At 39.1% G+C, this 21,520-nt stretch overlaps 2 protein-coding genes across 4 annotated transcripts; one reads left to right on the forward strand and one right to left on the reverse strand.

Annotated features, from left to right (window-relative positions):
• The first annotated feature begins 355 nt into the window (after positions 1-355).
• On the forward strand, positions 356-2,174 carry LOC131165251 (transcription factor DUO1-like). 3 transcript variants are annotated; one of them, XM_058122872.1, is made up of 4 exons: positions 356-689; positions 936-1,026; positions 1,177-1,404; positions 1,754-2,174. In XM_058122872.1, the coding sequence occupies exons 3-4, from the start codon at positions 1,183-1,185 to the stop codon at positions 2,006-2,008; spliced, it is 477 nt and encodes a 158-aa protein (XP_057978855.1). In that variant the 5' UTR covers positions 356-689; positions 936-1,026; positions 1,177-1,182; the 3' UTR covers positions 2,009-2,174. The 3 variants fall into 3 exon arrangements, with proteins under 3 accessions (XP_057978855.1, XP_057978853.1, XP_057978856.1); XM_058122870.1 differs by having other exon boundaries at positions 362-689; positions 908-1,026; XM_058122873.1 differs by having other exon boundaries at positions 362-1,026; positions 1,487-2,174.
• A 676-nt stretch (positions 2,175-2,850) lies between these two features.
• Positions 2,851-6,954, reverse strand: LOC131165250 (uncharacterized). Its single transcript, XM_058122869.1, has 4 exons — positions 6,094-6,954; positions 4,196-4,348; positions 3,963-4,071; positions 2,851-3,353 (listed from the first exon to the last, which is right to left on the reverse strand). The coding sequence occupies exons 1-4, from the start codon at positions 6,415-6,417 to the stop codon at positions 3,148-3,150; spliced, it is 792 nt and encodes a 263-aa protein (XP_057978852.1). The 5' UTR covers positions 6,418-6,954; the 3' UTR covers positions 2,851-3,147.
• Between the last annotated feature and the right edge of the window lie 14,566 nt (positions 6,955-21,520).

Raw genomic sequence — 21,520 nt, forward strand, 5'->3', positions numbered from 1 at the left:
GGGTGTGTAGTGGAGAGTGGAGTAACCGCCTTAACTGTCACTACACCCCACGAAGGAACAAATTTCATAGCCCAAAAAAAGGACAAAACGAAGTTGCAAATCCAAACCTACGATAGTTCACTGATTTCGGTGATCAAAATTCTTTCTCGTGGAATGTGGGGGCAATGGCTGGAGACCGAGACAGAGACGGACGAACGGCGGTGGTAGAGATAAGGAAAGGGTTGTGGAAGGCGGAGGAAGATGAGGTCCTTGTAAACCACGTGAACAAGTTGTTGGGTGTCCCTCCTTGTGGGGCCCTTGGCTTGAAAGTTGCACCATTATTTATTGTTGTTGTTGGCTTCCCATAAAGGAAAACCGTGCAGCATGCGTTTTTTTGTTTTTGGGCTCCAAGGCCTCACGCACAGTAAGAGTTGCTGCCCCTTCATCTCCTTTTTGTTTCATCTACATTTTCCTACTTGCTGCCATTGGACTCTCGGTTTTTCATCACTAGTTCCCAACGCCTGCAGCAGCCAACACCTGCAGCCAGCACCTGCTTCACGCCCACCCACCAGCGCTGGTCATCTTCTCCAGTGCAGTTACCTGCTGCTGCTTCTTCTTCTTGTGTCTCCGGCTTCATTTTAACAGCATATTGAGTTATTGTGGTTGTGCTCATTTTGGTTGGTTCTTTGGATCTTTGTTCAGAAAATTTGGTGAGACATTTTCATCTTGCTACATTTATTTATACACTCTTATGTATTTGTAAGGCTTGTGCCTTTTGTGTCCACTTTGTACAACATATTTGATGATAGTGGATTTGGACTGTCATGCTCCGTAGACGTACCTCAACATTTGAGGGAACCACGTTAAATTTCTTGTATTTCAATTTTTATTATTTGCATTACTTCATTGATTTACTTATGGGAATTAGTCCATATATAATATTTTCCCAACACAAGTGTGGCCCATTCGATCCAAAGGCCTCTTGTACCGCACCGGCAAGTCGTGCTGCCTCCGGTGGGTCAACAAGCTTCGACCCAACTTGAAACAGTAAGCAATTTGTAATTGAATTCCTCCATTTCCATCTCCACCTGAAAAAAAAAAATCATTTTGGGTTCGCCCTGTTTGGTCGATTTCGTACTACATGAACTTGATGTGGGTGTCTCTGTTTCTATCTCTGTTTTCTGAAATGGGGTGAAGTTTTCTATGGAGGAGGAGAGGGTGGTGATAGAACTGCAGGCGCAATTCAGGAACAAATGGACGAGAATCGCGACTTACTTGTCGGGAAGAACCGACAACGATGTCAAGAATTTCTGGAGCAGCCGGCAGAAGAGGCTGGCCAGGATTTTGCAGACTGCTCCTCCAAGACCCCAACCTACGCCCATCATCACTAGGGAAATTCCTGTCTTCCATGCTGTTCCAATTGAGGTAAATTTAACATTTTTTTTATGCCACTACTACGTAGAAATTAGTGGGAAGTGAAATGATTTTTTTTTTACTTGGGCATTAGGCGCCAAAGTTTAGTTCTTCGACTGAGGAAGAACCATCGTGCACAAAACTTCAGCCCTGTTCATCATCCTCATCATCCTATGAAATGATGAAGATGGTGCCACCGCCGGAATTGGTGAATATGAACCCCAACTTGCTTAATTATGACACCACCACTGTTGCTTAACTGGAGTTCAATCCAAGCATGGATCAGTCCCAGGCCTAATCCCAAATGCTTTTTCCGGATTAGTTCCTGGAACCAACGCAGCAAGACCTTGCATTTTTGCAGGAGAGCCAAGAGCTGATGGCGAGGCTGGAGGACCCCTGCTTCTTGGATGTGTTTGGAGGGAGGGATTCCGAGGAACTCGGAAACGAAAAGAGGCTCGGTTTCTTTGCAGTGCCGTCGGAAGGAATGGGGTGCTATGAGAATGGGGGGAAGAAGGTGAAGGAGGAGAAGCTGATGACTCCGGACAGCTTCTTTGATGATTTTCCCACAGACATGTTTGACCACATTGAGCCGCTTCTCAGCCCTTCAGAGTGGTAAATGCTGATGCTTTTGTTTTGTCCATGTAGGTGTAGGAAAAAAATGAACTCTATTTTCCTACATGGTTTCTTTTAGGTTGAAATTAATTTGACAAGGTTAATCTATGTGACAAATGCAAGCCCTATGTGCCAACTCTCTTTCTATGATATATCCCTATTTGCTTCTTCTTCTTTTTTTTAAATGAAGTGATACAGTAAAGTTAAAAAAAAATTTTGGCCACTAAAGTAAAAAGTTCAAGGGAAGTTTGGATCGGGAAAATTTACTTTCAAAAAATATTCTATTTGCGTAGCTGGATGACACAACACTTGAAGTGTATGTGAGTTGGATTCGAATACTCAAATTTGATTCAACTTGAGAATTTTTAAAATTCAAATTCTCAAAATGAAAGAAAGCAAACTTATAATAATTATTTTGTTAAACTCAAGCATGACTTAGCTCCACGAGTCAACCAAACTTGATTTGGTTGAAAAATATATAATACATAATTATATGAACATTATTGTGTTAAAGGTAGTTGAACTCCAACTCCAAGTCAAATAAAATTGAACTGGGTCAAGTAATAGTGCAAGTTGAGCCAAAATAGGTGGCAAGCTGACTTGACTAAATTTATATTTCAGTGCACACAATCATCCTGGGTTCAAGGAAATATTGAACTTATTCAAGGTCATTTTCCAATCAAATGGTTAAGATTAAGTTAAGATGTTTGGGTTTGTCGGTTTAATCTGCCATACGTCCAATGCTCCAAGGTTTAACTCTATTAGGCTTGCAAGTATGTGAGCATACAAATAGATAAACGAGGCACCTGAACTTGTTGTAGCCTCAAAATCCTCGTATTGCTGAGATTTTTTTTCAGATAGTGAAATCCATTTTATTTAAGACCAACCACACAAATCTTTTTCACTGAAGACCTTATTTAAGAACTACACAAATATTTTTTGCAACTCTGCTGGAGATTTATGTTCACTCCAATTCATCAAATGGTGAAGTCTGTTGTTGCCCACTTGCATCTATGCTTTTTTCAAGACCGAGGACTGAAAATGAAAACTCACGAGCAGAAAACACACACACAAATTGCTTCTAATAGGGCTCATTAGGTTGCACTTGAAGAGACATCTAGAATAAGTGGCTGATGCAAAAAGTCACACTTCAAATGGTGTATCACTCAAAATACAATAACTGATACCAGTTTCGCCGTTCTTTGTTAGCACATCAAAGTTTTCAGCTGTAAAAGATTGGTTTTCACCAAACAAGACAGTCCTTCTTAATTGCAAGCATGCACAATAATCTACCCCACAAACTGTAGTGTCCTCCATGAATGCAGAAGCTGCAACGGCAACTCCTTCCCCTGCATGATATAAATCACAACCCAACAAATTAGGATGGTGATCTTATTGATGAGCTAGGCTTGTAGAAAAACAAGATAACACCATTTTGGACACCACATCAAGGAAAGGAAATGATTGCAGACTATACTTGAATAATGTCAGAAGGCACAAACCAACAATCTATAGAAACAAATCTTAAAAATAGATCATCATTAAGGAAAAAGAGAGAGGCAAGTCGGCATATAACATTTAAAAAATGCTGCTTTGAAAGTAGTCGATAGAAGGAGAAAGGGAACAAAATGGAGCCGTCACAAAAGGATAGGAAGTCAGAATATAGTGTCTTGGAAACTTGAAAGTAATCTCATATATATGAAAGGATATGGTCACTTCAAATGCTACTAAAGGTAGTTTGCTTTTGTCTAGAGCAATGTTTGGTGAAAGGAAAAAAGAAAGTGAAGAACCATTAAAAGATTTCATTATTGATTCAGGTCCGATATCTAGGTACAAAAGCATGGTTTCCGCTACATATTCATATCCTTGAAACAATCTCAAGCATTAGAATGCCATCTTGATAAAAATAAAATAAAATTTAAAACTCAATGAATGGAACAACCCAAAGTGAAGCTTACCGTGTGTGACAAGCAACAAGTTTTCTGAAGGGAATTTATCAGCAAGAGCTTGAATAACCTCTTTATATCTAGTCCTCGCACTCAGAATTGTCTCTTCCCATTGGGGCAACTAAAGTTCCTCGAGCAATGAAACTATGTCAGTGTGCATAACACTTCTTTTGGATAGGTGTAACCATGCTGATATATGAAGAATTAATTAAAAGGACAAATTAAAAAAGTAACATTGTTTAAACCTGTTTATATATACGTTTCACAGTATGATCCACCGTTCCAGCAGGGAACATAGCTTCAAGCTCTGAGACATTGAAACCCCAGTTCTCATCTTTGGGAGGTATTCTTATGGCTATCTCGTTCAAAATCTCACACAATCCATACTCAATTGAAACCTATAATGTGGATAAAATAGAGTCAAGCAGTAAACCGATAGACCTGGCAGGCTGGAAGTGGAATTTGACAACATCCTAACAATCTGAACACATGAATTTGGAAGCAGATTACCATATCATTTCCATCCATATGTATACATACATACGTAATATATATATATATATATATAAATAATACACATGCACAATAGATATCGTCTTAATACTTTTGAATTTTCAATTAATTAATATCAGACATGAACATGCATATTTGTACATAGTACATACAATAGCCAGTTAGCCACTTCAACAAACATATACTTTGGTAGTTGTTCAGCACAGAGCATCTTTACCAGTGCATTAGATTTTCAAAATTGCATGATTGAATTGAATATGCAAGCCTAGTAACTAATTGCAAGAAGATTCATATACTGTATCTAAATGCACATGATGACAGATCAAATGGGGTCTAGACAATCTCTCCTTATATTGCATTTGGATATGCTTTGATCTGATACAACTTTTCAAATCAGGTACAGCACAAAAACAATTCATTTACTGTATCTAAATGCACATGTTGAGAGATCAGATGGGATCCAGACAATCTCTCCTTATTTAGCATTTGGATATGCTTTGATCTGATACAAATTTCCAAATCAGGTCCTGTACACAAACAATCTTACTATAATATAACAGAGGATTGTCAAATAGAAATTAAAAAAGTAGTTAAAGGGAATCCTTTATTTTTCCTACTAGGGATGAGATTTAAAAAGGATTCATTTAGATATGAAACTTCAGACAATTATTAGAGCATGTTGTCATAGGGCTTACAATTCTATGTGTTTGTTCTATCAACTGGAAAATTATCATGAATTTAGCCAACCTTAACCAATTTTCCAACTGAATATACCAGTTAATACTTTTTTTTTAGTATTTCTCAAACCCCTTCCTTCTTTAATTCAAGCTTGATTCACCTAAGGTGCTAGTTGTAGAGCAAGACTTGAAATAATTTCACGCAGTTAAACTCTAGTCAACCACAAAGCACCACAAAATAGCAAACAATATTTCCCTTGAACCATCGAGAAAACTAATGTTCCCCATGAGAAAATTTTAGGATGGTAATTATCGCATATAGCTAGGTCACATATTGAGGGTAGGCCTTGGATCAACAGTAAGGTTGCTCCTTTCCCTTGAACCATCAAGACAACTAATGTTCCCCCAGGAGAAAATTTTGGGATGGTAATTATCACATATAGCTAGGTCACATATTGACGACGGGCCTGATTAACGGTAAGGTCGGTAAGGTTGCTCCTTTGTGACTGGTTGGTCACAGGTTCGAGTCTAAGGAAATAGTTTGTCCACAAGAGTAAGGCTGCGTATACCATGACAGCCTCCCTTTGGTCAGTGAAGAGTTGGGTCAGTGATGTGGAACTCAGATGTTGATCGCATAAAAGAAATGCTCTGGTTTCTGAGCTCATAAACAGAAACGATTGGAAGTCACTGCTTGCCTACCGCAACTAATGAAGTTATGATGGAGCAGTGGAGTCTCAATTTGCAGACCAACAAGAGAATTTTCCCTCTTAGTCAGAATTCAAGTTATTATTTTCCGGTAGAGTCCATTTGTTTATCCATCAAAATTTCATCAATTTTTTTTCTCAAAATTATTCGATCCAATCTTCACCCAAATTTCCAGTTACCAAGATTCTGAAGAAGAATAAAATCACAACGAATGTAGAACAAAGCAGCATATGACGAGGCAATCTGACCTTGATCCCGGAGTAATCATCCACGGAGACGGCGGAGACGGCTTGGGACGCGGTCTGGACGCAGCGGAGGAATGGGGAGACGAAGACGCGGCGGATGGGGGAGGGGAGACGGTCGTGTAGCTGGCGGGCGGTGCGGAAGGCGCGGACGAGGCCGGCATCGACTAGCGGGGGGTCCCAGGGGCGCGCCGCCGTGGACGCCCACAGGGGTTCGAAGTTGTCCAGGCGGTCGCCGTGCCTCATGACAATAACGTTCTGCTCGAAGCGCCGAGGAATGTCGCGGTGGCAGTTACCGTTTTCTAGTGTTAGGGCTTCTGAAGAACCCATTTTTTGAGAGGAGGGATGAGAGTGGGAAGGTCGAGGGAAGAGGAAAGGCAGCGAGAAGCGGGTGACACAGGCAGGAAGTAAATGCTCCAACGAGCAACGGTGCTTGGCGCCCTTATATATAATTTCTGTGGATAAGGGGGCAGCCGCCCCTCATCATGCCGCTCGTCATGGCCAGTCGCCAGCCAGGGCATAAACTTCAGACTAATGTGGGGTATTGGATGCTTTGTCCACAGCAGCTTTCTGCCATTTTCCTGGAAAATGCCCAATTCTACCGGCTGGTTGGAATCCAGAATAGGTTTAAGGTTGGGTGTCCTTCCTCGTAATTATTTTCCCAATGTGCAGATCTAAATGCATTTTCATTTGCAGGCGGTCTCCTGGAAAATCAGTGGATCAATTTTCTCTGCTGTTCGTAGACTTCCATGAAACCACAGGAAATTTCCATGTAACAAACAAAAAACCTAGACTGGAAATAAGAAGCTAGCAGGAAAGCCATTCTGCCTATAGAGTTTTCAATTCATATTAATTAATTTTACGTACACGATAAGGCAAATCCATGTTCCAGAAATAGCATTGCCCATCAATCCCTTGAACTGTTTCAACCTAAAATAAATGCCAAGGTCCATGAGTTTAGATTTTAAGTAAGAATCCGTTATTTTATAATAGTACCTTTGAAATTAGTTGTTTGCTAAAATAAATGGGCTAAGGTCAATAAATTTAAATTTTATGTAAGGCTCGGGCGGAGTCTGTTAGAGAGTACTACGTCTCTAACAGACTAGATAACAGGGGACGGACCTTATTAGGCAAATGACTGGTTCCACAGACCAATATGTATCATTTTTACTGTATTTTCTTATGAAAAGTCTCTCGAAAAGGCTGGGTAATTGCTTTGATACCATCATATAATGCCCGACCTAGGTCTGACAGGGAGCATTGTGTCTCTTCTCCTTCACTTAGATTAGACAACAGGAGGAGCGGGCCTTATCGAATTAATGACTGACTCACAACCAACACGTGTTTTTTTCAGTGTGTTTTTGTCATCATCATACACTTCATGAGAAAACTTCTCAGAAGGTCACCTATTTCAAGATTACTCAAAGTCAAGCACGTTTAACCGTAAAATTCTTATGGAAATGCTTCCGAAAAGAAATGTACACATTATTGATATGGATAGTAATATCTAATTCTTTTAAGTCTTTCTTTCATGGGGTATTACATTTTAAGTATGAATCCGTTTAATTTTATAAAAATTCGTTTGAATTTAGTTGTTTGTTAAAATAAATGGGTTAAGGTCAATAAGTTTAAATTTTAAGTATGAATCCGTTCAATTTTATAATAGTTCGTTTGCACTTAGTTGTGTGTTAAAATAAATGGACTAAGGTCGATAAGTTTAAATTTTAAGTATGAATCCGTTCAATTTTATAATAGTTCGTTTGAAGTTAGTTGTTTGTTAAAATAAATGGGTCAAGATCAATAAGTTTAGATTTAGTTATGCAATAGAGAAATTGTTTGCCCAGGTTCAAATTTTGACTAACTCACATTTATTAATTAATATACTTGGTTTATATGATATTCTAAATTGATGTCTTTACAAGAAATTATAAGGTAGATCAAATGTACAACTTTATTTATAAACTAGCCAATAAAATGTTGACAATTCATATACTAGATTATAAGCAAATCATGATTAACTCTCTTTTAAAAAAAAAACCATGATTAATTTTTCTTCCCGTAAAAATTAGAAAAAAAAAAATTCAGTGTAATTATTTAACAAAAGAATTGCATTTGAAGTACCAATTTAATTAGTGGTTTTAATAGATTCATTAATTGTACATTCAAAAAAGTTTATCTTTTATTCAATGAAAATGTTATAAAATTACTAATCCTAGTTTGGGAGAGGCCGATTTTGTTTTTTAGTGTAAATTTGGTTAAAATATAATATAAAATTGTATTGATTTCTGTTCAAATTTATCAAAATCCAAATTCAAGATTTGAAATTCATACTTCCAAATGCAATATTAATTTTTCATAGATAAATAATAAATTTATTTTAATTTTCAGATATTCATAAAACTTTTCAGTCATATGATTATTTAAAATATATCCTAAAATTTTCCATAAAATTTTCCATAGATCTGACCATAAATTTTTCTAAAATATAGATAAGTAATAGTATTTTACTTTTCATAGATAAGAAGTTTACTTCATTCTACAGAGATAGCGACAGATTCAATAAAGATAATCATAAAAATGGCAACACATTTTATTTTTAAATATAAAATTAAATGAATAAAAATAAATAATAGAAAAAAAATATCTATTTTTTAAAATTTCGCCTCTACATCACATGCGTACCTACTAATTACAAAGAAAAATAAATATGAATTTTTGACCATGGATTAATCATGAATTTCTTTGCAATTTATTTTGAGAAGGAAAATTAACTGTGGTTTATTTTTTAAAATTTTTATGGGGAAGTAAAATTATAATGAATTTTTTTAATTTGTTTTTGAAAGAAAGTTAAATAATTATCAAAAAAATAAACCTATGATTATAAATGAACTAAATTATTTATTTTCTTAAATTAATGAGCAAATTCATGTTTCATATTGAAGTTCATTGTACATAAATTTGAACAATATTAAAATTCATTTGTTTTGGCTCATTTTAAGATTAATTAATAAATGAGTCATGAACAACACTAAGGGTGGTTGGTTTCATTAACAAATCAAGTTCGACCTCAATTTTAGCGCTCTTATGTCAAATCTTAAATTAAAAAAAAAAGATTTATTAATTGTGGCACCACTTTAAAAAATAAAGACATTTATCGTATAATTTATCATAATTCATCACATTACATTCTTTATTTTACAACTAGAAAATATTTATAGTTAAATAAATAATCTAGAATAAAAAATATTTTCAGATAGTCTATATGCAAGTATAGATAAATAGTTTTGATGTGTACTTATTTGTGCTCGAAGATAAAATATTGATAAATTTAAAACAAAAATAAATAATTGGATAAAATTCCTAAGCTTCATTTTTAAAAAATTGTAGTAACCACAACTCATTTCTTCTCAAAAAAAAAAAAAATCTAATCAAATTTACATTCAATTTAAATAAAATATATATTTTTTTATAACAAAGCGAGATATTGGTTTAGTCCACTGTAGGAACCCAAACCAAGAAAAAGGAAAAGGAAATGAATAAAAGAAAGGAAAAGAAATGGGAAAGGAAAAGAGGAAAAAATGTTTGGCACAGGACCAAACTGCCGACGATTTTAGGGAGCTTAGGAAAATCGTCGACAGTTTCAAACAACCTAGAGTTTTTAAATAAGTGAAAGTTAATGTGTAGTCTCAAGAGGGAAGTGATTTGAGTTTATAAAAATCTTTTAAACTTTTTTACAAATTCACAATCTTTTGTATACTTAACAAACACACAAGAATGTTTTGATTTTAAATACTTAATTAAACCAACCACAATCAACACTCAATATCAATCACAAACCAAATACCTTTAATAATAAAAATCAATCAACCAATCACACAATACTTAACCAATTGCTGCAACACTTTCTTATTTCAGCGTTTGTAAAAACTCAGTTTAAAGCTGTAGTAATCGGAAAAAAAAATATATAATAATAATAATAATAATAATAATAATAAAATAATAAAATAAAATTAATTAATTAAATTAACAAGTAAAATGAGTAGTATGATAAGGACAAAATATATATATATATATATATATATAATAATACAAGCTTCTTCAAAAAAAAAAAAAAAAAGAAGCTTTGAAAAGTCAAATAAATTCAAACCACAAGCTTAAGCTTTGAAAAGTCAAAAAAAAGAAAAAAAATCCAATTTATATTGGATTCATTTGGTGTGCGTGAGTGCTCTTTCTCTCTCTTTCTCTCTCTCTCTCTCTCTCTCTCTCTCCTCTCTCTCTCTCTCTCTCTCTCCTATGACTCTCTCTCTTCGATTTCGGGCTAGTTTTACGCCGGATCGATAAACCGAAACCACCACGACGCTCTTGGCAAAGTTCTCTACAAGTCTGCCGGAACGGATCGTCAGGAAAACGAAGTTGGATTTCATCCCAAATCCAAGATAAGGCTTTATATTCAATATTTGGATTTTTGACAGTTGAAGAAAGTAATATACGCGTAAAAATACTGAACTTTAATACTGGAAACTTTCAGTTCCAGGGTATTGATTGGGAACGTTGGGAATCATCCCTAAGTTGATGTAAGACTTTTTAAGTCGAATTTGACTTAGTGGTAGTTATAGAAAATATTGTACGTACGAAAATACTAAACTTTAATTCTGCGAGTTTTCATTTTCAGGGTATTGAGTTGAGAACCTTGTGGGTACGGGAAAGATTTTCTTAGAGGCTTTTCAGGAATCAGGTAAGGGGATAAACTAAGCTAGTTTTGTTTTGAGAAAATGTATATATATATATATGTAGCATCTGGTTTCAGGAAAAATAAATATATTTATATTTGGAAAATACTGTTTAAATGATGATATGTTGAATACGTAGAAAATTTGTTTAGTGTGGCATGAGTATAAATATGTTGTGAAATACTATTTTTTTGGGAATGGGGACGATATGGATTTCTATGATGGAAAACCGGCGTACGGGCCGAGATATTTTTATATGTATATGTGATTTACCGGCGTATGGGCCGTGCTATGTGGATGAGATTTGCCAGCGTACGGGCTGTGCTATGTGATTTGCCGGCGTACGGACCAAACTATGATAAAATGTGTAATACCGGCGTACGGGCCGATGATTTTCATGATACACGTATATATGTGAAATGATATGATTGATGTGAAAATAAATGATATGAGATATTTATGTATCACGGTTTTAGTATATGTATATGATATCAGAACCTGGTTGGCTTGGTTTAGGCTAGCACTTGCACGGTACCGTTGCTATGTGTCCATGGTCTTCGTGATCATGATATCTGTGTTAACGCCGCTGTACGGAGTGGTGTGAGATTGGATGGTCGATGTGGTTATTTTCAAGAAGTGTGCTGTTATCGCCCCTGGTGTACGGACCAGTCTGGGTAGACCCATCGGACCTACAGACTACTGTTTGACTTGGCAATGGTCGGCCAACCATTGTCAGGTCCAGCCTTCGGGCCACACAACCCAGTCATGTTGGGGTAATACATGACAACAGCCAGCTAACCTACCAGGATTGTTTTATGTTATTATTAGTGTATGAGATGAGACATGTATGTTTTCCCAGATTTGATAAACACTATTGAATATGTTATGTATGGTATATGTAGAACACATAATACTCATGTTGCCACACACTGGTATTAGTTTATTTCCCTTACTGAGAGGTGTCTCACCCCTAAATCTTATACATTTTTCAGGAGCCCCTGATAGGAGAGCGGGAAAAGCCCCGCTGATCTAGATCAGTTGTTTGCCCTCTTTGGAAGGGTAAGTTTTTGGTAGGGACAATTAGGTTTTGTGGGGATTGTCCTTAGATTTCATTTTTGAGATGTATATACTGTGAGATAGTAATTGTAGTGACTCTGGTATGTGTTATGCACTTTATGATGAGATGTATATGATTTTATACTTTCTGCTGCGTAGGCTTCTGCTGTATGTTTTGTTATATCCCTGGTGCCCATGGGCCCAGGTGGATTGTGACCTGCTGAGTTGGGATGTATGATGTGATGATAATTTATATATATATAAAAATATATATATATATGTGAAAAAGGAGCAGGTCGTTACAGTTGGTATCAGAGCCTAGGTTGCTAGGTTCTGTAGACTTTAGAGTGCAGCAGGAACAATACTAGAGTTTAGGAAATGATTTGAGGTTTTGTTCTACAGTCTAGAAGCAGGACTTCCGTGGTAGTTTCTGTGTTTTTCCTGGGGTGACGATTTCAGGAAAACCATAGTAAGCTATTGTCGGGTTGTGTTCCTAGAATGTAGGATTGGGGATTAACAATGAGTTAGAAATGTTGAGATGAGTGGTGAGGATAGGTGGGTAAATTATGAGGATAGGATTACTGAATTGCAACTGCTATTTTCCAGGATGGATTCAGAAGGAAATAGTGCCCATGCGAGTGGCAGTGATGGAGCAGGACCATCAGGTGCAGCTAGGACCGACTCTGATGCGGTATTACGTAGCGTGGCTCAGCAGGTTATGGCTGAGATTGCTAGGAGCTCGAGGGAGCAGAGTGGTCCATCTACAGGCCATGGGTGCACTATAGAGAAATTTACAAAGATGAATCCTCCAGCGTTCTCGGGTGGAGTTGATCCTGTAGCCGCTGAGAACTGGATGCAGGAGATTGAGAAAATCTTGGCTGTGCTGCAATGTACTGAGGAACAAAGGGTCCTCTTTGCCACCTATAAATTGATAGGAGAGGCTGAGAGGTGGTGGACTGCGGTGAGACTATTAGAGCAGCAGAGGGTGACTCCAATAGCTATGACATGGGACCGGTTTAAAGATCTGTTCTTTGACAGATATTTTCCAGCTACTGTGAGGGAGGCTAAGGTAGAAGAGTTCCTGAGTCTGAAGCAGGGACAGCTATCCATCCAGCAGTATGCAGCACGTTTTATCGAGCTCTCTCGATTTGCCCCATACATTGTTCCTGATGAGGTGAAGAAGGCGAGGCAGTTTGAGAGAGGCTTGAGGCGGAGTATATTTAGGCAGGTGGTGGTGCTGCGGATCCAGGACTTCGCTGAGTTGGTCGACAGGGCGGCCTTGGCAGAGATTGGTGAGCGTCTTGATGCGGATGAGCAAGGACAGGGGAAGAGATCTGCATCTACGAGCTACCAGCAGGGTCACAGGCCGGGTCAGTGGAGGACAGGTAATCATGGTAGAGGGCGGAGACAGGAGATAGGAGGACGCCAGGTGCAGACAGGGCAGGGTCCTCCAGTTTTTCAGACTTGTGGTAGGAGGCACTGGGGAGAGTGTCGAGCTGGTGGTGTAGTGTGCTACCGCTGCGGTAGATCAGGACATATAGTGCGAGATTGTCCTACCCCGCCAGATGCAGCTCCGGTGTGCTATCACTGCGGTAGATCGGGGCACATGGTACGAGACTGCCTTACTCCACCAGATGCAGTTCCAGCTCCTATACCATACCGGGGAGGTTATCAGGCACCACGGGGGGGCCGGCAGAGGAATACGGCTCCAGCCAGGGTGTTTACTCTGACGCCGGGTGAGGCTGAGGCGTCAGGTGACGTGGTGACAGGTTTGGTCATTATGCTTTCTTTTAAAGTTATTGCATTATTTGATTCAGGAGCTACACACTCGTTTGTGTCCTTGGGGTGTATTAAATTATGCGAGGCTGAAACACAATCATTAGATGTTGAACCGTTGGTATCTACACCGACTGGGTCGGTAGTGAGGTGTGGTAGGGTACTCCGCAACTGCCCAGTAGAGATTCAGGGGAAAACATTGTCTGTTGATTTGATAGTGTTAGACGTGCATGAGTTTGACGTTATATTTGGCATGGATTGGCTAGCGGCTAATTTTGCCAGCATAGATTGTCGTGCACGAGAGGTGATATTTAGACCCCCGGGGGAAGCAGAATTCAAGTTTGTAGGGTCACATATACAATCCCCGCCTCAGCTAGTTTCAGCTATTCAGGCCAGGAGACTACTGCTGAGTGGTTGTCAGGGGTTTGTGGCGGTTGTGAAAGAGATGTCAGAGAATGAGTCGAAACTTGCTAGCACGCTTGTAGTGAAGGAGTTTGTGGATGTTTTTCCAAATGAGTTACCAGGCTTGCCACCCGACCGTGAGGTGGATTTCTCTATTGATCTACCTCCCGGTACAGCGCCGATTTCTAAAGTACCTTATCGAATGACGCCAGTGGAGTTAGCAGAATTGAAGAATCAGTTGCAAGATCTGCTAGATAAGGACTTCATACGGCCCAGTGTATCTCCGTGGGGAGCTCCAGTTTTATTTGTGAAAAAGAAAGACGGGACTATGAGGATGTGTATAGACTATAGGAAGATAAATAAAGTGACAATCAAGAATAGGTATCCTCTACCCCGTATCGATGATTTGTTTGACCAGCTCCAGGGTACACGGGTGTATTCGAAGATTGACCTCAGATCTGGCTACCATCAGGTGAAGGTGAAAGCAGAAGACGTCTCAAAGACGGCCTTCAGGACTAGGTATGGGCATTACGAGTTTCTAGTGATGCCGTTTGGTTTGACGAATGCTCCTGCGGTATTTATGGACTTGATGAATAGAGTCTTACACCAATACCTAGACCAGTTTGTTGTTGTTTTTATTGATGATGTACTGGTCTATTCTAAGAACTATGAGGAGCATGAGACGCACTTGAGGCAGGTTTTGCAGACACTTCGGGAAAAGAAGTTGTACGCCAAGTTCAGTAAATGTGAATTTTGGCTGGAGAAGGTTGTGTTCTTAGGGCATGTTGTATCTGGAGGCGGTATTTCTGTGGATCCTAGAAAGATTGAGGCTGTAGTGAATTGGGCTAGACCGAGAAATGTTCAGGAGATCAGGAGTTTCTTGGGGCTAGCAGGCTATTACCGTCGTTTTGTTGAGGGATTCTCAGCTTTGTCAGGGCCTTTGACACGACTGACGAGGAAGAATGTTAGATTTGAGTGGGACGATAGTTGTGAGCAGAGTTTTCAGGAGCTGAAGCAAAGACTAATCACAGCACCAGTGTTGATCATCCCATGTGGGAGTGAAGGGTATACCATTTACAGTGATGCGTCCTTGAAGGGACTTGGCTGTGTATTAATGCAGCATGGTAGGGTAGTGGCGTATGCATCCAGGCAGTTGAAAGAATATGAGAAGAACTACCCTACCCATGATCTTGAGTTGGCTGCAGTGGTACACGCACTGAAGATTTGGAGGCATTACCTGTACGGTGAGCAGTGTGAGATCTTCTCCGACCATAAAAGTTTGAAGTATTTCTTTACGCAGAAAGAACTGAATATGAGGCAGAGAAGGTGGTTGGAGTTGATTAAGGATTTTGATTGTACCATCAGTTATCACCCAGGGAAAGCAAACGTGGTAGCTGATGCGTTGAGCAGGAAATCCAGGGAGCCGGTGTTGGTGGCTATGGGGATCCAGCATCCGATCATAATGGATCTGGAGAGACTCGGCATAGAGTTGGTGGAGAGTGATCTCCCAGTATGTATTGCCAGCCTAGTGGTACAGCCTACCCTGCAGGAGAGAATTAAAACTGCCCAGAAGGAAGATCCAGAGCTAATGGAGGTGATAGATAGAGTACAAAGTGGGCAGGGGGAGGAGTTCAGTATTGCAGATGACGGAGCTTTGCGGTTCCGTTCCAAATTATGTGTTCCTGCTGATACTGAGATCAGGAAGACTATTCTAGAGGAGGCTCACAGATCTTTGTATACAGTTCATCCCGGTAGTACGAAGATGTATAGAGATCTGCGAGAGTCATACTGGTGGAGTGGTATGAAGAGAGAGATTACCGAGTATGTAGAGCAGTGTTTGACGTGCCAGCAGGTAAAGGCTGAGCACCAGAGACCGGCAGGGCAGTTGCAGCCATTATTCATCCCGGAGTGGAAATGGGATCACATATCGATGGACTTCGTGTCAGGACTGCCGACGGCGTTACATGGTCATAATGCCATTTGGGTGATTGTTGATCGATTGACGAAGACCGCCCACTTTATTCCCATCAAGATCAGCTACTCCCTCAGCTAGGGGTGTACACGGTTCGGTTCGGTTCGGTTTTTTTCAAAACTGCCAACCGAATCGAACTCCTCGGTTTTCAAAATGATTGAACCGAAACCAAACCGTAGACCGTCGGTTTATGAACAAACCAAACCGTGAACTTTGCGGTTCGGTTCGGTTACTTTCGGTTTTACCAAATTTTGAACTATCCAAACAGCTATAACATTACTTGAGCGGGCCCAAGTTGTGCTGCATGAACAGGCCACAGCCCATTATATAACAATTGAGCCAAGGCTTTATTTGCAAAGCCGAAAACATGAGACGGGGTAAAAGTAGGATCCAAATAAAATATATAAGATGGGATACTTGTTTTCATCCCATTTCCAACCGATGTGGGACGCAGGGATGACTAGCATCTTGTGGTCTTCTCTCTGGTTTTCTGCATGAGAAGGTCGCTGCCCACTGGGAAAGGCTGCTGGCTAGATTGTTCGGCGAGGCTATCTCACCGGAGTTCATGGATTTGGAGTCGTCGAACATGTCGGCGGCAGATTTGAAGGCCCAAATGGCGTCAAGCTTGGAAAGAAAAACCTGGTGTTGAATGCTGATTACCCAGATCCGAGGATGCAAATAGCTTCGGGACTGGTTAGAGTCCATTCCAGATCAAAGATGGAGATTGACGATTCCGACTTTGGTGAAGAGGAAGATGGAGATTGACGATAGCATAAGCACTTGAAGATGAAGACGAAGAGACCACACTTTAACTGTTCCGACTTTGGTAGCCATGGTGGATTCGGAGGTGGTTTCTCGCCGGCGACTGGCGATCCAACAAGGCAACAAGCAGCATCTACAATTATTATTTATTAATTCGGTTTTCAGTTTTTTCGGTTCGGTTTTGGTCCAAAACCGAAACTGAAACCGAAATTGAAAAATTTTTATATTTCAAACCGAAACCGAAACCGCAAACCGAAAAACCGAACCGAAATGTGTTTCGGTTCTGTTTCGGTCTGGTTATCGATTTTTTGGTAATTTTTGTACACCCCTACCCTCAGCCGTTTAGCGGAGATTTACATTCAGGAGATAGTACGTTCTCATGGGGTGCCTATATCTATTGTGTCGGATCGAGACCCACGATTTTGGAGAAGTCTGCAGGAGGCTCTGGGGTCTCAGTTATCGTTTAGTACGGCATTCCATCCTCAGTCAGACGGGCAGACTGAGAGGACCATACAGATATTAGAGGACATGCTCAGAGCGTGTGTACTAGACTTTGGGGGTAGTTGGACTCAGTTCATGTCATTAGTAGAATTTGCGTATAATAACAATTATCAATCTAGCATTGGCATGGCACCATTTGAGGCTCTGTACGGTAGGAGATGTCGTTCTCCTTTGTTTTGGGATGAAGTGGGTGAGCGGCGAGTAGTGGGGCCAGAGCTGGTTCAGCAGGCATGTGAAAAAGTTCGTCTTATCAGGGACAGGATCAGTGCAGCTCAGAGCCGACAGAAGAGTTATGCCGACCATCGCCGCAGGAATTTAGAGTTTGATGTAGGTGATCACGTATTTTTGAAGATAGCTCCGATGAAAGGGGTTATGCGATTTGGGAGGAAGGGTAAACTTAGTCCTAGGTTTATCGGTCCATTTGAGATTCTAGATAAAGTGGGACCGGCAGCCTACAGGCTAGCTTTGCCACCTGTATTGTCCAGGATTCACAACGTATTTCATGTTGCTATGTTGAGGAAATATGTCCCAGACCCTTCTCATGTCATCAATTATGATGAGTTGGAGCTTAGTGATTCACTGGGATATGAGGAGGTACCAGTACATATTCTGGATATGAAAGTGCAAGAGCTACGCAATAGGACGATTCCTCAAGTAAAAGTCTTGTGGAGGAATCATGCAGTAGAAGAGGCTTCTTGGGAGTCTAAGGAGCAGATGAAGCAAAGGTATCCGCATTTATTTCAAGAAGTCTGAGTGAATAAATGTAAATAGTTAAGTAGTTTTCTGTTGTAGGTACATGTAATAGTTGAATAGTGTAGTACTTTAGTTTTGGGAGAATGGTTTTTCTTTTGTATATGTAATCTTCTAAGACTCGAGATGTAACCACGGTATTCCTCCGCCATAAGTGAGGATAGGTAATAAAATGAGTAGACCCTTTTTCCTGATTAAAGGATGGCGAGTACGGAAACAGTAAATTTCGAGGACGAAATTCTTTTAAGGGGGGAGGAATGTAGTAACCAAAAAATATATATATAATAATAATAAAATAATAAAATAAAATTAATTAATTAAATTAACAAGTAAAATGAGTAGTATGATAAGGACAAAATATATATATATATATATAAGTAATTATGATATTATATATATATAAAAGTAATTATGATATTATATATATATATATATATATATATAATAATACAAGCTTCTTCAAAAAAAAAAAAAAAAGAAGCTTTGAAAAGTCAAATAAATTCAAACCACAAGCTTAAGCTTTGAAAAGTCAAATAAATTCAAACCACAAGCTTAAGCTTTGAAAAGTCAAAAAAAAATAAAAAAAAATCCAATTTGAATTGGATTCATTTGGTGTGCGTGTACGTGCTCTTTCTTCTCTCTTTCTCTCTCTCTCTCTCTCTCTCGTCTCCCTCTATCTCTCTATCTCCTATGACTCTATCTCTTCGAATTCTCGGGCTAGTTTTTACGCAGGGATCGACAATAACTGCGAAACCACCACGACATCCTGGACCAAAGTTCTCTACACGTATGCCGGAACGGATACTCAAGTACAGGAAAACGAAAGTTGGGATTTTATCCCAAAATCCAAAAGATCAGGCTTTATATTCAAATATTTGGATTTTGACAGTTGAAGAAAAGTAAGATACGCGTAAAAATACTGACTTTAATACTTGGAAAATTTGCAGTTCCAGGTTTATTGATTGGAAAGGGGGGGGAAGCTAGATCAGAAGGTTGAGAACTGCCGGTCGGGGGACAGAATTTGGAAGGAGAATTTTGACCTTAGTGGTAGTGTTAGTTATAGAGCAAGATTGTACGTAAGAAAATAATAAACTTTAATTATGCGTGTTTGCATTTTCAGGGGGTATTGAGTTGAGAACCTTGTGGGGGTTACGGGGACAAGATTTTCTTAGAGGCGTTTCAGGAAATCAGGGGTATAAGGGGATAATCTAGCTAGTCTTGTTTGAGAAAATGTATAGCTATCTTATGTAGCATCTGGTTTCAGGAGAAAAAGAAATATATTTATATTTGGGAAAAATATGTTTTAAATGATGAGATGTTGAATACGTAGAAAATTTGTTTAGTTTTTTGTGGCGATCATGAGTATAAATATGTTGTGAAGATTACTATTTTTTGGGGGAAATGGGGAAGAATGGATTTCTATGATGGAAAACCGGCGTACGGGCCGAGATATTTTTATATGTATATGTGATTTGCCGGCGTATGGGCCGTGCTATGTGGATGAGATTTGCCAGCGTACGGGCTGTTCTATGTGATTTGCCGGCGTACGGACCGAACTACGATAAAATGTGTAATACCGACGTACGGGCCGATGATTTTCATGATACACGTATATATGTGAAATGATATGATTGATGTGAAAATAAATGATATGAGATATTTATGTATCACGGTTTTAGTATATGTATATGATATCAGAACCTGGTTGGCTTGGTTTAGGCTAGCACTTGCACGGTACCGTTGCTATGTGTCCATGGTCTTCGTGATCATGATATCTGTGTTAACGCCGCTGTACGGAGTGGTGTGAGATTGGATGGTCGATGTGGTTATTTTCAAGAAGTGTGCTGTTATCGCCCCTGGTGTACGAACCAGTCTGGGTAGACCCATCAGACCTACAGACTACTGTTTGACTTGGCAATGGTCGGCTAACCATTGTCAGGTCCCGCCTTCGGGCCACACAACCCAGTCATGTGGGGGTAATACATGACAACAGCCAGCTAACCTACCAGAATTGTTTTATGTTATTATTAGTGTATGAGATGAGACATGTATGTTTTCCCAGATTTGATAAACACTATTGAATATGTTATATATGGTATATGTAGAACACATAATACTCATGTTGCCACACACTGGTATTAGTTTATTTCCCTTACTGAGAGGTGGCTCACCCCTAAATCTTATACATTTTTCAAGAGCCCCTGATAGGAGAGCGGGAAAAGCCCCGCTGATCTAGATCAGTTGTTTGCCCTCTTTGGAAGGGTAAGTTTTTGGTAGGGACAGTTAGGTTTTGTGGGGATTGTCCCTAGATTTCATTTTTGAGATGTATATACTGTGAGATAGTAATTGTAGTGACTCTGGTATGTGTTATGCACTTTATGATGAGATGTATATGATTTTATACTTTCTGCTGCGTAGGCTTCTGCTGTATGTTTTGTTATATCCCTGGTGCCCACGGGCCCAGGTGGATTGTGACCTGCTGAGCTGGGATGTATGATGTGATGATAATTTATATATATATAAAAAATATATATATATATGTGAAAAAGGAGCAGGTCGTTACAAAAGCCCTATATGAATGAATATTGGAGCACTTCTTTTAATCAAGATTTCCACAAACGATTAATGAACGTACTCCCTTTAAGATTTCCGCAAAAGATTAATCAACGTACTTTCTTAAATTAAAATTTTTTCTCAATCTCAATTTTCAACAACGTGCACTTAGAAACACAATTTATATATATTGAAATTCAAAGAGTAAAGGTTAAGAGTGAGACCGAGATTTTTTACAAGGTTCAACTTATACCCAGCCTACGTCCTCGCTTTAGGCAAAACCACCTAAGGATTCCATTAAACCGTTCCTTTGCAGGCTAAACAAACCATTTACAATCCCTCCCTTAGGGTGGAACCCTTTCTCTAAACGATACCCCACACTAGGTATAACGATCCAATGACCTGAACCATTAAAGAAACAAGGAAACAAGGAAATTTTCTTTTGTACAAGAGATGCTCTCAGATAGAGCTGGTTAGTACAAATAAAGCTCAGCTAATATACTTCAAAGCAAATATCAAAAGAAATTGAATTGAAACTTAAGAATTATTTCACCGAATTCTTCTCTTATTAAGAATCAACAATTCAAAGATTTGAACTCAGAGAAGATTGATCAGAGACTCAGAATATCCCAACAATTCTCAGTATGAAAGTGTGAGCAAGAGACCTTTGAGAGAGAAAGAGCAAAGTGGCTTGAAAACAGATTTTCAATGCTTGGTACTAATTTGATTCAAGAAATCATGTATTTATAGGCCCAAAAAGAGTTTAATTCGTGTTGCCCAAGTTACTTGGAGTGTTTCCCAAGTTTATACGAAGTTTGGGGGACAAGCAATATAAATTTGAATTTTAAAACTTTTAAAAAATATAACCGTTAACAGTGGTCAGACACTTGAGGCCTCGAGGTCAGTCACCTGAAGTTTCAGAACATAGTGT

Source organism: Malania oleifera, chromosome 10, assembly GCF_029873635.1.
Source record: "Malania oleifera isolate guangnan ecotype guangnan chromosome 10, ASM2987363v1, whole genome shotgun sequence".
Taxonomy (NCBI): Eukaryota; Viridiplantae; Streptophyta; class Magnoliopsida; order Santalales; family Ximeniaceae; genus Malania; species Malania oleifera.

Bases quoted from the DNA above. Each gene is read 5' to 3' on its own strand.
- LOC131165251 (XM_058122872.1), top strand. From the start codon at position 1,183: ATGGAGGAGGAGAGGGTGGTGATAGAACTGCAGGCGCAATTCAGGAAC. The intron at 1,405-1,753 runs GTAAATTTAACA...GCATTTTTGCAG, and splicing joins TCCATGCTGTTCCAATTGAG to GAGAGCCAAGAGCTGATGGC.
- LOC131165250 (XM_058122869.1), bottom strand. From the start codon at position 6,417: ATGGGTTCTTCAGAAGCCCTAACACTAGAAAACGGTAACTGCCACCGC. The intron at 4,349-6,093 runs GTCAGATTGCCT...TCCACATTATAG, and splicing joins ATGATTACTCCGGGATCAAG to GTTTCAATTGAGTATGGATT. The intron at 3,354-3,962 runs GTAAGCTTCACT...TATATCATGCAG, and splicing joins CTTGTTGCTTGTCACACACG to GGGAAGGAGTTGCCGTTGCA.